The 16427-nt window shown below is 39.3% G+C and overlaps 1 protein-coding gene across 1 annotated transcript in view; it reads left to right on the forward strand.

The window, feature by feature from the left end:
• LOC126212757 (trypsin-4-like) overlaps positions 1-16427 on the forward strand; it is a 186621-nt gene that overhangs the window by 68353 nt on the left and 101841 nt on the right. Inside the window, exon 3 of the mRNA XM_049940164.1 lies at positions 13534-13729. Coding sequence (XP_049796121.1) covers positions 13534-13729 — 196 coding nt within the window. The remainder of the gene's footprint in view (positions 1-13533; positions 13730-16427) is intronic.

Below are 16427 nucleotides of genomic sequence, written 5' to 3' on the forward strand. Positions count from 1 at the left end.
GCAGATAGGTCTATAATTATAACATTTGTTTCTCCTTTTTTGTACATTGGGAAAACTGCTAATATGGGTCCTTCAGAAACTGATTCAGCAAAATTACTTTGCGTGTGAGAACAGACCTCAAATGTGCTGCTGTTGAGTACCCTACATCCAGCGTCATTGCCATTACTATCATTGACATTTCCTCTACAGTCAAGTGCCCTCTCAAATGTTCTTCATTTGTGGATGACTTTGCAACCTTCTACTCTTCATCTGATCTTCCAATAATGACAAGGCAGCTAGAGCTGACCATTAGGAGGCTGGAAACCTGGGCCAAGACAACTGGTTTTCAGTTCTCACGACTGTGTGTCAATTTTAACAGTGCTCGTCAAAGTTTTAACTGAGCACTGCTCACAGTGGAGGACAGTATTCTACATTTTCCGGAAAATGTGCACTTTTTGGGTTTATTATTTGACTCAAAATTAACTTGGCTCCCACACTTCAAAGACCTACAAAACGAGGGCTCCCAGTCGTCGAATATTTCGGAATGCCATAGCGAAAAAGCATAGGGAGCTGACAGGTCCCACTTCCTGCAGTTTCATTGGTCATTTGCTCTATCATGTTTAGATTATGGCAGCTTGGTCTATGGATCGGCCCATATTTCTTACCTCAAGATGTTAGATGTTGTCCCATGAGGGCATTCAGATATTGACTGGAGCCTTTCGGACCAGCCTGTGTGCAGAGGCTGGTGAACCACCACTCTGGAACCAGCGACTTATGGTTAAAGTTTTAAAGTTCTGTGCCATGTCAAATGTTTTTACAAAGATTTTAGGGAGAGGATCTTAATTTGCTCACTGTGTGACAAACTCGCCCATATTTTATGTAAGTGGCCAGCCAATGACAATTTACTGTGGCATTCTTGTTGCTACGTTTTCCCTTTCCTTACGTTCTACTTTCTTATGTCGCATTTTCCTTCTTTTCCTGCTTTCTTTGCATGTGTGTTTCAGTTTTATTAGGTCTGTCCACATTCGTTCCCTTTAATGTGTGTCAGAGCGCGGACGACCTCGACGTTGAGCGCCCATAAGCCCCAACAAACACACACACACACACACACACACACACACACACACACACACACACACTCCTTTTGGGTCAACAGTCACTGAAAAGATCAGTGTCACCTTAATCAATGTCATTTAGTGCAGTGGTCCAAACCAACTTTTAATGGCTGTTCAGAAATTGACCCCATGCAACTGAGCCATTTGGGATATGTGGTATTTGACTGTCTCAAGGATCTGGATCTATCAGACTCTTGAATACACAGCCAGGGATGGAACGTGTTGCCACCTTGGTGTCTTCAGAGGCCCAAAGTGATTTTAAGCTTGATGTGGTAAAGAAAACTTGTACTCCAGATTACATTTTTAAATGATTAATGGAAAATCTCATATAAAGATGTGAACAAATACTAACAAAGAGATAGAGGGGCTGACCAGTACTTACCTCAGCTCAGTACAGCCGATAGATACACAAAACAGAACAGAAAATTTACGTTCCTAGCTTTCAGAAATTTGTTCCTTCGTCAGGGAGGAGAGAGGAGGAAAAAAGGGAAGACGGGAAAGTGGATTCAGTTACTCACAACCCTGGTTATGAAGCAACAGGGAAAGGTGAACAGGGAGGGTAGTAAGGATGGAGGCACGGTCGTCAGAGGGAAGCCAAAGATATTCTACTGTAAGTACTGTGCCAGCTTCAAACCAAAGAGGATGCATACAGAAGTAAAGAGGTATATAGTATAAAGATAAACACAACTCTGTAGGAAGAAAAGATGCGTGAATGGCTAAAGAGGAGAGGGAAAAAGGAGAAGACAGAAGAGTAAATGGGAGTGAGGTTGGTTAACGTAGGTTCAGTCCAGGGGGATGGCGGGATGAAAGGATGTGTTGGAGTGCAAGTTCCCATCTCCGCAGTTGTGAGGGACTGGTGTTGGGTGGGAGAAGCCAAATGGCATGTACTGTGTAGCAGGTTCCTAGGTCCCTCGAATTATGCTGGAGGGCATGTTCTGCTACTGGGTACTGGACATGTCCTAGGCGGACAGTTCGTCTGTGCCCGTTCGTGTACTCAGCCAGTTTAGTTGTCATCATACCGATGTAAAAGGCTGTGCAGTGCAGGCATTTCAGCTGATAAATGACGTGTTGTTTCACATGTTACCCTGCCTCGAATTGTGTATGTTTTACCAGTAGTGGGGCTGGAGTAGGTGGTTGTGGGGGATGCGTGGGGCAGGTTTTGCAGCGGGGTCGGTTACAGGGGTAGGAACCGCTGGGTAGAGAAGGTGGTCTGGGAAAATTGTAGGGTTTGACAAGGATGTTACGGAGGTTAGGTGGGTGACGAAAGGAAACTCTGGGTGGTATGGGGAGAATATTGTCAAGGGATGATCTCATTTCAGGGCTTGACTTGAGAAAGTCATATCCCTGGCAGAGTAATTTGTTGACGTATTTGAGGCCAGGATAATATTGGGTGACGAGGGGGATGCTTCTGTGTGGTCTGGGTGTAGGAACATCGTTGTTGGACGGGGAGGAATGTATTGCTCGGGAGATCTGTTTGTGGACAAGGTCTGCAGGATAGTTGCGGGACAGGAAAGCACTGGTCAGGTTATTGGTGTAACTGTTGAGGGATTCATCACTGGAGCAGATAAGTTTGCCACGAATACCTAGGCTGTAGGGAAGGGAGCGTTTGATGTAGAATGGATGGCAGCTATCAAAGTGAAGGTACTGTTGTTTGTTTGTGGGTTTGATGTGGACAGAGGTGTGGATGTGAGCTTCAACAAGATGGTCAACATCCAGGAAGGTGGCTCGGGTTTAGGAGAAGGACCAGGTGAAATTCAGATTCGAAAAGGAGTTGAGGATATGGAGGAAATTAAGGAGTGTTTCTTCACCATGAGTCCAGACCACAAAGATGTCATCTATATCTTCTTCCCTTTTTACCCCTCTCTCCTCCCTGATGAAGGAACAAAGTTCCGAAAGATAGGAATGTAAATTTTCTCTTATGTTTTGTGTATCTGTCGGCTGTACTGAGCTGAGGTAATTACTGGCCAGCCCCTCTATCTCTTTGTTAGATTACATTTTTACAACTTTGCTTCCATTTTAAGTATATTCCACAGTTTTATTGCTATTTATACAGATGACTTTCAGCAAGAGAATGTTCTCAGTTCTGCAGTTTTCTGTGGTAGGGTTTTCAACGTGTGTCTTTAGGAACAATTTATAAATTATGATGCAGAGTTATATGGCATTACGATGGTACTGGAGAGAATTCACATACATCACCCGGTTTATTGTGTTCCGATTCACTTACTGCACTACAAGTACTTCACCAAATGTATCCATTAGACCAGTTGATTCAGCTCATCCGTGACTTCTTACAGTGCCTCCAACGCCGTGGCAAGGAGGTAGTCATTTGCTGGGTACCCGGCCACATTGGGACACAGGAAAATGACATGGCTGACAAGGAAGCCTAGGAAGCATGTCAGGATGGTGTTGTCTGCCAATGTCCCATCCTGTTGTGCACCGTCATCTCATTTTGCGACAGGCACATCATCTGTCAGTGATTGCAGGTGAATGAAAACAAACTGCGGTCTTTTAAATCGGCCACATAGGCAGGTGACTACAGGGTTATAAACACAAAATCAAATAGGGGTAATGCAGGAGTAGGTTTAATAATGAATAGGAAAATAGGAATGCGGGTAAGCTACTACAAACAGCATAGTGAACGTATTATTGTGGCCAAGATAGATACGAAGCCCACACCTACTACAGTAGTACAAGTTTATACGCCAACTAGCTCTGCAGATGACGAAGAAATTGAAGAAATGTGTGATGAAATAAAAGAAATTATTCAGATAGTGAAGGGAGATGAAAATTTAATAGTCATGGGTGACTGGAATTCGAGTGTAGGAAAAGGGAGAGAAGGAAACGTAGTAGGTGGATATGGATTGGGGCTAAGAAATGAAAGAGGAAGCTGCCTGGTAGAATTTTGCACAGAGCACAACTTAATCATAGCTAACACTTGGTACAAGAATCATAAAAGAAGGTTGTATACATGGAAGAAGCCTGGAGATACTGACAGGTTTCAGATAGATTATATAATGGTAAGACAGAGATTTAGAAACCAGGTTTTAAATTGTAAGACATTTCCAGAGGCAGATGTGGACTCTGACCACAATCTGTTAGTTATGAACTGTAGATTAAAACTGAAGAAACTGCAAAAAGGTGGGAATTTAAGGAGATGGGACCTGGATAAACTGACTAAACCAGAGGTTGTAGAAAGTTTCAGGGAGAGCATAAGGGAACAATTGACAGGAATGGGGGAAAGAAATAACAGTAGAAGAAGAATGGGTAGCTCCGAGGGATGAAGTGGTGAAGGCAGCAGACGATCAAGTAGGTAAAAAGACGAGGGCTAGTAGAAATCCTTGGGTAACAGAAGAAATATTGAATTTAATTGATGAAAGGAGAAAATATAAAAATGCAGTCAATGAAGCAGGCAAAAAGGATTACAAACGTCTCAAAAATGATATCAACAGGAAGTGCAAAATGCTAAGCAGGGATGGCTAGAGGACAAAAGTAAGGATGTAGAGGCTTGTCTCACTAGGGGTAAGATAGATACTGCCTACAGGAAAATTAAAGAGACCTTTGGAGAAAAGAGAACCACTTGTATGAATATAAAGAGCTCAGATGGAAACCCAGTTTTAAGCAAAGAAGGGAAAGCAGAAAGGTGGAAGGAGTATATAGAGGATCTTTACAAGGGCTATGTACTTGAGGACAATATTATGGAAATGGAAGAGGATGTAGATGAAGATGAAATGGGAGATACGATACTGCGTGAAGAGTTTGAAAGAGCACTGAAAGACCTGAGTCGAAACAAGGCCCCCGGAGTAGACAACATTCCATTGGAACTACTGACATCCTTGGGAGAGCCAGTCCTGACAAACCTCTACCATCTGGTGAGCAAGATGTATGAAACAGGCGAAATACCCTCAGACTTCAAGAAGAATATAATAATTCCAATCCCAAAGAAAGAAGGTGTTGACAGATGTGAAAATTACCGAACAATCAGTTTAATAAGCCACAGCTGCAAAATACTAACACAAATTCTTTACAGACAAATGGAAAAACTAGTAGAAGCCAACCTCGGGGAAGATCAGTTTGGATTTCTTAGAAATACTGGAACACGTGAGGCAATACTGACCTTACGACTTATCTTAGAAGAAAGATTAAGGAAAGGCAAACGTACATTTCTAGCATTTGTAGACAGAGAAAGCTTTTGACAATGTTGACTGGAATACTCTCTTTCAAATTCTAAAGGTGGCAGGGGTAAAATACAGGGAGCGAAAGGCTATTTACAATTTGTACAGAAACCAGATGGCAGTTATAAGAGTCGAGGGGCATGAAAGGGAAGGAGTGGTTGGGAAAGGAGTGAGACAGGGTTGTAGCCTCTCCCCGATGTTATTCAATCTGTATATTGAGCAAGCAATAAAGGAAACAAAAGAAAAGTTCGGAGTAGGTATTAAAATCCATGGAGAAGAAATAAAAACTTTGAAGTTCGCCGATGACATTGTAATTCTGTCAGAGACAGCAAAGGACTTGGAAGAGCAGTTGAACGGACTGGACAGTGTCTTGAAAGGATGATATAAGATGAACATCAACAAAAGCAAAACGAGGATAATGGAATGTAGTCGAATTAAGTCGGGTGATGCTGAGGGTATTAGATTAGGAAATGAGACACTTAAAGTAGTAAAGGAGTTTTGCTATTTAGGGAGTAAAATAACTGATGATCGTCGAAGTAGAGAGGATATAAAATGTAGACTGGCAATGGCAAGGAAAGCGTTTCTGAAGAAGAGAAATTTGTTAACATCGAGTATAAATTTAAGTGTCAGGAAGTCGTTTCTGAAAGTATTTGTATGGAGTGTAGCCATGTATGGAAGTGAAACATGGACGATAACCAGTTTGGACAAGAAGAGAATAGAAGCTTTCGAAATGTGGTGCTACAGAAGAATGCTGAAGATAAGGTGGGTAGATCACGTAACTAATGAGGAGGTATTGAATAGGATTGGGGAGAAGAGAAGTTTGTGGCACAACTTGACTAGAAGAAGGGATCGGTTGGTAGGACATGTTTTGAGGCATCAAGGGATCACAAATTTAGCATTGGAGGGCAGCGTGGAGGGTAAAAATCGTAGAGGGAGACCAAGAAATGAATACACTAAGCAGATTCAGAAGGATGTAAGTTGCAGTAAGTACTGGGAGATGAAGAAGCTTGCACAGGATAGAGTAGCATGGAGAGCTGCATCAAACCAGTCTCAGGACTGAAGACCAGAACAAACAACATTGACAAACCTAGAATACTGAATCAGGCCTCTAGCGACAGTAATGCAATAGAATCAGTCTGATGGTGTTGGATAGTCTATATGTTACCCATTGTGCAGGACTGTATTCATGCACAGAACATGAAGTAGCCTTATAAATGAAAATGTACATAATTTCTAAAATGACAGCCTATAAATAAAAGTTAACTTGCATCTATCCAATAAGATAAATATACCTTATGAAAAGGTCGTCATAAATATAAAAGAACAAAAATTAAATTATACATTAAAGATGAGGGAGTCAAACAAATAAAAAAAGAGGTACTAGCATACTTCACAGCAACAAGACTAAACTTCTTTAAAAAGGAACACCATTACATCGAAAAAATGAGGGATTTTTTCTGTTAAGCTGATCATTGACGACGCCATCAACACCACAAAATGTGCATTTAATGATCTGAAATACCCCAAGTAAATTGAGTTTTCATCCCTTATGGACAAAATGCAAAATTTGAATATTATTAATAGTAGGTGGGCAATGGCCAGATGCCTTTAGATGTTTTGTTAACGGTGAGTGTTCTTTCATCTGCTCTCTTTTCGGGAGCAGGTGTGGTTTTAAACATCTTCTAACATATTCACCATTGCATTTGATATGTTTTAATCTGTAAACCCCTGGCTTATCATAAACACTTCTCTGTGCCTGTTCATTAAGAAGAAATTTGTCATATATTGGTACCACTAGTGGAGGTTATAAGTGTGTTTATATGCTGAAAATGCTTGGCTAGGTCACAAGACAAATTGCCTAGGAAAGGGAGAGGGACATCTTTACTTCTGTTTTAGGGTTTTTGATTATAGACTAAGCATTTAATTTCAATTTCTGTTCCTTACACAGCTTTTGAACTAAAGAAGTATTGTAGCCATTTCTACTTGCTATAAATTCTAAGTTATTCAGTTCTTTACTGACAGCATCTTCACTGAGTGGTAATCCAAGGATGCGATCAATCGTAGAGCAGAAAAAAACTAAATTTGTAGCAGTGTAGGTGGCAGGACGAAGCGTGTATGAATGGCTAGTGGTTGGCTTTCTGTAGATGTAAAAAAAACTGATTATTAATCAACTGTAATTGTAATCTAATTTAGTTTGCATGGACCATCCATGACTTCATATGTAAATGACATTTTTGGTACAGTTCATTAAATTCATTGACATGTTGCTGTATTTATAATAAGTCAGGGGTTTGCAGATTACAATGTACCCAACTCAGTGCTCAGTACATTGGACAAACAGGAAGAATGTTTAGAAGCAGGTTTCAGGAGCACCTGCTCCCGAGAAGAGGGCAGATAAAATAGCACTTGCCATTTGCGTAACATCTATAAGCATCCTGCCATTGCCCACCTACTATCAATGGTATGTATATCTTGCATTTCGGCCTTAAGGGACAGAAACTCTATTTACTTGAGGAATTTGAGATTGCTAAACACGTGTTTTTTTGGTGTTGATGGCCGCCTCAGTGATCAGATTGTCAGCAAAAATCAATCATTTTTTGATGTAATGATGTCCCTTTTTAAACCAGTGGTTTATACAACAGACTCGCAGATGGTCACAGATTTCAAGTCCGTTATTACATCGCCAGCTGCGGGATGGGCCAAGCAGCTACTAGTATAGCAGCTTAGTGTTTCTTCATCTCTGTTAACAGATGGTATGACATGTTGTATCCAATTAGAAAGGTGAGAAATTGATCTATTTAGTGGTGTACAGCAAACTTTATTTCTTTCAATATTTTGAGAGTTACAAGGTTTTGTTAGCATTCCTATCAAAATATATTTGTATATAGATAATTTTGAGAAGAGTGCATAAGACAAAATATGCTGATTTTTCATAAATTTAAATAGTAAACCAGGGTGTCTACGACCCGGGACAACCGGGAGATCTGGGAAAAACCCGGGAATTTTTTCATCCGGGAGAAAACCGGGAAAAACCCGGGAATTTTTTAGAGTTCCAGGAGTCTATTATTGTTTTAGTTGTCAGTTAATTTTTTGTGATTTTGAGTGGTAAGAAGCAATACTCCAGCAAAGGATATCACTGTATCCCGCTTCTGCGGAATAATACTGTAGCAACAAAACATGAACGAGAGGGGAAAAAAACGAAAATAAAACTTAAGTCTTAACAACAGCAAAACATAGTGCTCATACAAGCGTCTGCCAACAGCAAAGTGTGTCAAATGCTTTAGGAAGACTATGCAATGCTTCCTAACAACAAATTGCCTCCGATGAGCGTGACGTGACTGACAGTACTGGTACTCAAGAAAATTTACATCCAAATGTGGTCATACGAATATGCACTTTAAGCCGAATTATGCATTTTAGTATGGTTCACGAAAGTCCGATATTCATGAAGTATCCTCTGATGTCTTGTTTCTTTTGTTACATAGTGCAAGATCTTTTAACGTTTTACACGTACGAACACACAAGCTTCCTGCGTCATTGTAGCTGCGCATGAGCAGTGGCGCCTGTTATCTGGCGCTCTCTGGGAACTGCTGAAACGAATCAGGTCTAACAGGTCACAAGAAAACATTGCGGATGGTGGTTTGAAAAGCATTACTTTCAAAGTAAATTTACTTGTACACAAGATGGAACAATGTTCGAGAATGTACGATGAATTTCTTAAATCACAGAGTGTTTGACTCTCAATTAAAAATAAACTCTTTGACGACGACCATCTAGAAGAGTTTTGACCCCAAAAAATCAGAAATTTACGTCGTTATTAAAAATTTTACTGGCACATTTGTGTGATATATCTGAAAGTGTAACACGCGCAGAAAGATCAACATTATATGTGGAAGCTTATTAATCTTTGAGACCACGATTATATGTGAAAGCTTTGTTTTTCTTGTAGCAACACTACGTATATTAATTTAAACCATTAACTTTTCCTGTTTGTGTTTTCGCGCTACTTGAGAGTGATTTTGCTATTGGCTGACTACCTCAAGTGTCCTATGCTGTCTTTGGCTGGCGAGGTCACGTGACATGAGCTATGACTGGCTTACAAAAGCACGTCGCAATCTCGATTTCAATGCTTTGGAAAGTAACATGCGGTGTATGGTGGGATTCGAATTTATACCTTCATAACACGAAAATGTACACTGTACATGTTACATCAAAGATCTTTCCAAAATGTGTTGTTTCCCCCCCTTAGTTTCTTTTTCTAAAGTGTCGGGAAATTCTATGTCGGCATATAAAACCATAAACATTCAACATTCAAAGGACTGATAAGTTTTACAGTGCCGAGGAAAAGTATACTATAACTTAACACAGGAAAAGTGTATGTTCACCCGGGAGAAAGTGTGTTTTCAACCGGGAAATCCGGGAATTTTTTTTCCTTGTCCCTGTATACACCCTGTAAACGTAGTGTTGAATATGAGGAAAAACATTAGTAAGTGGGTTAACGCTGTAAAGGATGCTGGTATATCTTTTGTTATTTGTTTAACTCCCTTATTTTTAAGGCATAATTTAATTCTTGTTATTTTGTATTTATGACAATCTTTTCTTATTTGGTAGATACCATTTAACTTTTCTCTAACTTTTAGAGCTGTCATTTTAGAATTAAGATACATTTTGATTTATGAGGTTACTTCATTCGGAGGAAGGCAACGGCAAACCACCTCCACTAGGGCCTTGCCTAGTATGACGGTGTGGGTCTCCCGCATCATCCCCCTATGCTCTGCCAAGAAGCATGAGACTTCATGTCCAGGTTACTTCATGTTCTGTATATGAACATGGTCCTGTGCAGTGGATAATGTATAGACTAGCCAACCACCATATGCCTGATTCTACTGCCTATTTGCACTCAAGGCCCAATTACCAGTTTTTTTTTCCATCAGTCTACTGACTGGTTTGATGCGGCCCGCCACGAATTCCTTTCCTGTGCTAACCTCTTCATCTCAGAGTAGCACTTGCAACCTATGTCCTCTATTATTTGCTTGACGTATTCCAATCTCTGTCTTCCTCTACAGTTTTTGCCCTCTACAGCTCCCTCTAGTACCATGGAAGTCATTCCCTCATGTCTTAGCAGATGTCCTTCTCCTTATCAGTGTTTTCCACATATTCCTTTCCTCTCCGATTCTGCGTAGAACCTCCTCATTCCTTACCTTATCACTCCACCTAATTTTCAACATTTGTCTATAGCACCAAATCTCAAATGCTTCGATTCTCTTCTGTTCCGGTTTTCCCACAGTCCACGTTTCACTACCATACAATGCTGTACTCCAGACGTACATACTCAGAAAGTTCTTCCTCAAATTATGGCCGGTATTTGATATTAGTAGACTTCTCTTGGCCAGAAATGCCTTTTTTGCCACAGCGAGTCTGCTTTTGATGTCCTCCTTGCTCCGTCCGTCATTGGTTATTTTACTGCCTAGGTAGCAGAATTCCTTAACTTCATTGACTTCGTGACCATCAATCCTGATTTTAAGTTTCTCACTGTTCTCATTTATACTGCTTCTCATTACCTTCGTCTTTCTCCGATGTACTCTCAAACCATACTGTGTACTCATTAGACTGTTCATTCCGTTCAGCAGAGCATTTAATTCTTCTTCACTTTCACTCAGGATAGCAATGTCATCAGCGAATCGTATCGTTGATATCCTTTCACCTTTTATTTTAATTCCACTCCTGAACCTTTCTTTTATTTCCATCATTGCTTCCTCGATGTATAGATTGAAGAGTAGCCTTGTCTTACACCCTTCTTAATATGAGCACTTCATTCTTGATCGTCCACTCTTATTATTCCCTCTTGGTTGTTGTACATATTGTATAGGACCCGTCCCTCCCTATAGCTTATCCCTACTTTTTTCAGAATCTCGAACAGCTTGCACCATTTTATATTGTCGAGCGCTTTTTCCAGGTCGACAAATCCTATGAAAGTGTCTTGATTTTTCTTTAGCCTTGTTTCCATTATTAGCCATAACGTCAGAATTGCCTCTCTCGTCCCTTTACTTTTCCTAAAGCCAAACTGATCGTCACCTAGTGCATTCTCAATTTTCTTTTCCATTCTTCTGTATATTGTTCTTGTAAGCAGCTTCGATGCATGAGCTGTTAAGCTGATTGTGCGATAATTCTCGCACTTGTCAGCTCTTGCCGTCTTCGGAATTGTGTGGATTACCATAACTTTCTGCATTCTATGTTTGTCACCAGGCCACTTATACATACTTTACCTCCATTCTATGAAACTCCACTGTGCATCTGTTCCTAATTTGTGTGCATGGTAACAAGTAAGGTAATTAAAGTATTTTTCATTATTTATTTTCGCAGTCTACTTAGCCTCTCTTTTCAAATCTAATTAATTCCAGTTTATCAAACCTTAATTTTTTTTCTCTGCAATCTTTTATCGCTCCAGTTCTTTTCAGGAACTTATGTGATAAGCATTGGGGATTTTCAACTTTTTGATACACTAATTGCATTTTGCCAATATATTCATATTGTGTAATCATTTTTATGGACGGTGTGCACCGTGACCACTTTCTGTAAATTGCATAAAACCTTTCCCCATAGATATTTCCTTATCCCTACTTCTGTAATTTTTGTATTGCAGATAATCTAAAAATGCCTACCACAGGTGAAATGCTTCACTGAAACTTGAAAACGAAAACTTCTGCAACAAAGATTGAACTTTTATTTCAAATCTTACACCGGTTGCCATATGTGCCACAAAGACTGAATGAATGGAATAAATTTAATTTCAGACTATTTTTGTAAAATTGCACATTATGGACATTCAGTAATTTGTCACGCAAACTGTGGCAGTAAATTTAAACTTTCATAAGCTCACTGGACTTTCGATTTATTTTTCTACAGTCACATAGTCTTGATATTAAATAATTTTAATAGGTGTATTTATGTGTGGCACTCAGGCCATTTTCATATGAATTATATTCCATTTAACACTGTATGACAGCATTTCAGGTGTGACAGACTGTCTATTGGCTTCTGTCTCAGGTTCTTCGGCTGACGTTCATCTGATGATTTTACTGACGTTTCGCCAGCATGAGTGGCTGGCATTGTCAAAGCTTCATCCTCCATTGCCGGTGGCGAACGTCAGAAAAATCATTAGACGAACGTCGGCCGAAGAACCTGAGACAGAAGCCAATAGGCAATTTGTCAACAAGTGGCCACGAAAGCCTTAACAATTTTGTATTTCAGGTATGGTCGTTGAGCAAACATTTTATGAGCTTTTACCATTCTCCATTCAGCTGATGGGCGTTTTGATAGCTTTGTATTGAGTTATTCTGAGTAAGAACTGAATGTTTTACTACAACAGTCTCAGCTAAAGATTATAAATAAACTTTCCAATTACAATCATACACAATTACCCACATCCTGATCTACTAATTTTAATACAAGCATGGATTTTCTGGTTAGGGGTATTGTTTCACCATTTCTGCCTATGCCATTGTCGTTTGTTAGGCAGAATATATCACATGCTTATGGGGTGGTTGCATGCTAACTGAGACATTTGTAAACATTAGAACAAAAATAACAAAAGTAATAATTAAACCGCACCCCACAAGCAGTGCAAACTTCTGGGTGGAACACCATTCAGGCAGTCGCATTAATCATAAAAGGAAAGTACCAAAAGTTGACACTGTCACTGTTTATTTTTTTACTACTTTCATGTTACGGGTATTATGATGGCCAGTGTACGCTGATTCCAGTAAATGTTCTGAAGTTCTTTGTAATTGTGCAAATAAAAATAGGTGTTAACAAATAAATCAGTCACATTCTCTGACAAGAAAATGTCAGTTTTTCTAAACCATGTATAGAACAGTTTTCTTCTGGAACTTCAGTATTTGTGGTATGCCATTTTAAATTCCCCACATCCATATACTGACAGATGCAGAATCACTTATGTCTACTTTTCATGTGTTGATGTAAGTAGCGTTTCCCAGTATTTGCATTGCAAATGCATAACCGTTCAGTTTATTTGTTAGCGATATAACTGTGTTCCAGCTTAAATTATTGTCTATGTCAAATTTAATCCATGGAATTTGATTACATCAACTTCTTCCGCGACTTTATTATCTATTTTAACTTCATGGAATTTTGAACATTTCATCTGAAGTGTGTTAAGTTTTAAATTAGAACCAGTACAATACTTATCTTCAATTAATACAGGTTTATTACTGACACAGAGCTTAAATTGACCTTTGACCTGACAGGAGTGGCATATGCTGGTAATGTCGAGTACACGACGCCTGTGGATTTTGAACCTCCAACGCAAAAGCGGTCCATAGTGGAGTATCACTTGTATGATGAGAATAATCCCTTAATCTACAATTTTATGTTGGTGAAAATTGATCCGAAGTGGACTTGGTCACGAAGTGTTCAACCGATAGGCATCATTGAACAGGAAAGGTATGTTTGCATTCATTTATTCATCTTCTTAAAACTCACAGTTTCTGTGCATGGAACTTACTGTAGATTATAATGTAAATAACACTGACTGTAAAATTATGAGGCAGAATTTCTGGCCAGTACTTCGGGAAAACTGCTAGTACTTAATAATAACAAAAATAATAATAAAGCATTGTGGCTCAATTGCATGTCACTTAGGCAACCTGTGTTCCCCTAATCTACCCCTGTTAACCACCTGGGGAAAGAGGACCTACAGTACAATGTATTGTTCTTGGAGACTTCTCATACCTTTGAGAGGTGAAGGTTAGATTAAAGGCAGATAGAAAATTTCTGTGGTCTGGCCGGGATTCGATCCCATGATATCTGTTTTCCAGTCACACATGCTTTACCAGTAAACCACTATGTCCGACTCAGTACTGCTGATAGACAAACGCAAAAGTTAGTACACAAACCTAGTTTTTGAAACTAGGTTGGGAAGGTTAAAAAAGAAACCAGGTCACCCAGAGCCCAAGATGAGAGGGACCCGCCTGTAGCGACGATGACGGAAGATACTCTCTTTAATTGGCAATGTCCTCTGTTTTTGTTTGGTAACATTTTTCCTTTTATTATTTTAATGACTTTTTAAACTAGATGGTGACAGTTTTTTTCCAGTAATATTTTATTTTTGTTTTGCGATCTTTCTTCCCTGTTTGGCAATTGTTCGTGCTCTGTTTTCTTATTTCACTACTGATTTTCTGTCTGTAGGTTTTCACTAATTTTCTTGCCATCTTATTTTCTTTTGAGCAAACTTTGCAGTATATTTGATGACTTTCACATGATTTTTTACATCATTTAAGCATTCTCTGTACCTTAGTAGGATCCCTTCAGCTTGCTCTACTGTGTCGTCGCCCCCCACCTCTCTCTCTCTCTCTCTCTCTCTCTCTTTGAGAGAGTCAGTCATTTTTCCACCAATCTTACCACAGTTTGCTAACCTGTACATCAATATCTACGTTATTTCTGCAAACATGCCTTCAGTGTTGTCCTGAAGTCCTTGCATTAGAGCTTTCCAATCTCTGGTTGCAACCCGTTCTTCTGCCAATCCATCCTTAAAATTCCAGGCAGGAATGATCTCCCCTCGTCCCCACTACAGCTGCGTCTCTCGTATTGTAGGCTGTGAGTTGCCTCCACTTCCTTTTTAACGCTCCCTAACATATCCCTCTTTGTGTGATCTTGATCTTTCCCAGCAAATGACCTCTTTGTTTTCTCTTGGGTGCTCAGCTAGGTGTGGTCATTTACGAAATACAATATTTCGATAGCTTAGCTTGCTGTCATCTTCAGCTCATACCTGTAGAATGACCGTCCTTGCTAAAGTACATCTCTTTCATACATGCCATGTCAGGTGTAGTGGGGGTGACAGTATCAAGAAGATGGTACATCGTCAAAATATCATGTTTTTGTAAACGACTACACCCAGCTGGACACCAGATAGCAATACAAACGAATCTCTCTGTCGCTTCCCCAAGAAGAAACTATTAGTTTTAAAAGCTAGGATAGTGTATGTACATGTGTCTACTAGCAATCCTGACATTTCTCATGAAGGTAAGTATTGACCAGGAGTACTGTCTCATAATTGTTTAGATTGTTAAAGAGAACTTTCCTTTCGATAAAATTATGTTGACTAATTGGAGATTGCTTTGAGGATTGCCTAAGAAGCTTGCCTTCTTATCTTGTGAAGATTTAAGATTTTATTATTTCATTTTGCTTTTATTACCATACTTATTAAAAAAGGTTTTTTATTCAGGAAATGACAATTGTAGTCTGCAAAAGAGTAACATAGTGTTATTTCAATACTTCATAATTATGATAACAGTGCAAGTTAATTCATAATATTATTTACTGTTGGGTATTTTTGAAGTGAAGAAACATATTTGTAATCCATCCATGTCTTAGCTAGGACACCTGAGTTATCTAAAATAAGGTGCTTATATATATTCATATATTTTGCATGAAAAACTTGTCAGGGTTGCTACTGAACAGTTTGATGATGTGACCTCATTTCACTGTAGTTGTTAGCTTATGTATTGAGTGTCCCTATCCTAAACTTAGTAGTTTGGCACAAGGTACTAACTACTGGAAACCATAATTTATTTATTGACATACATTATCTACACTTTTTAACAATTGCTTAAGCTCGTAGTAACTGTTCCTAGTGATGGCCAGACTCAGTGCTAATCCATTTCAGAAATGAACTCCAGTTTCAAGACCATTTCACACCTTTGTTTACAAAAATCCAGATTACTAAACAACTTTCTGGAAACTCTGTAATGACTGCAGATTGCCTATGTAACGGCCTCCAGGGGCAATAAAAATTTGATAATAAATATTTTGCATGATTATTGACTGAATTTAAAAATTTTAAATTCTGTCATAATTACTCATTAAGAGTTATCTTATTTTGAAGGTTTGACACTTTTAAGACAAGTACACTACTGGCCATTAAAATTGCTGCACCAAGAAGAAATGCAGACGATAAACGGGTATTCATTGGACAAATATAAACTAGAACTGACATGTGATTACATTTTCACACAATTTGGCTGCATAGATCTTGAGAAATCAGTACCCAGAACAACCACCTCTGCCCTTGATACGACTGGGCATTGAGTCAAACACAGCTTGGTTGGCGTGTACAGGTAGAGCTGTCCATGCAGCTTCAACA

This window comes from Schistocerca nitens, chromosome 11, assembly GCF_023898315.1.
Source record: "Schistocerca nitens isolate TAMUIC-IGC-003100 chromosome 11, iqSchNite1.1, whole genome shotgun sequence".
Lineage (NCBI taxonomy): Eukaryota > Metazoa > Arthropoda > Insecta > Orthoptera > Acrididae > Schistocerca > Schistocerca nitens.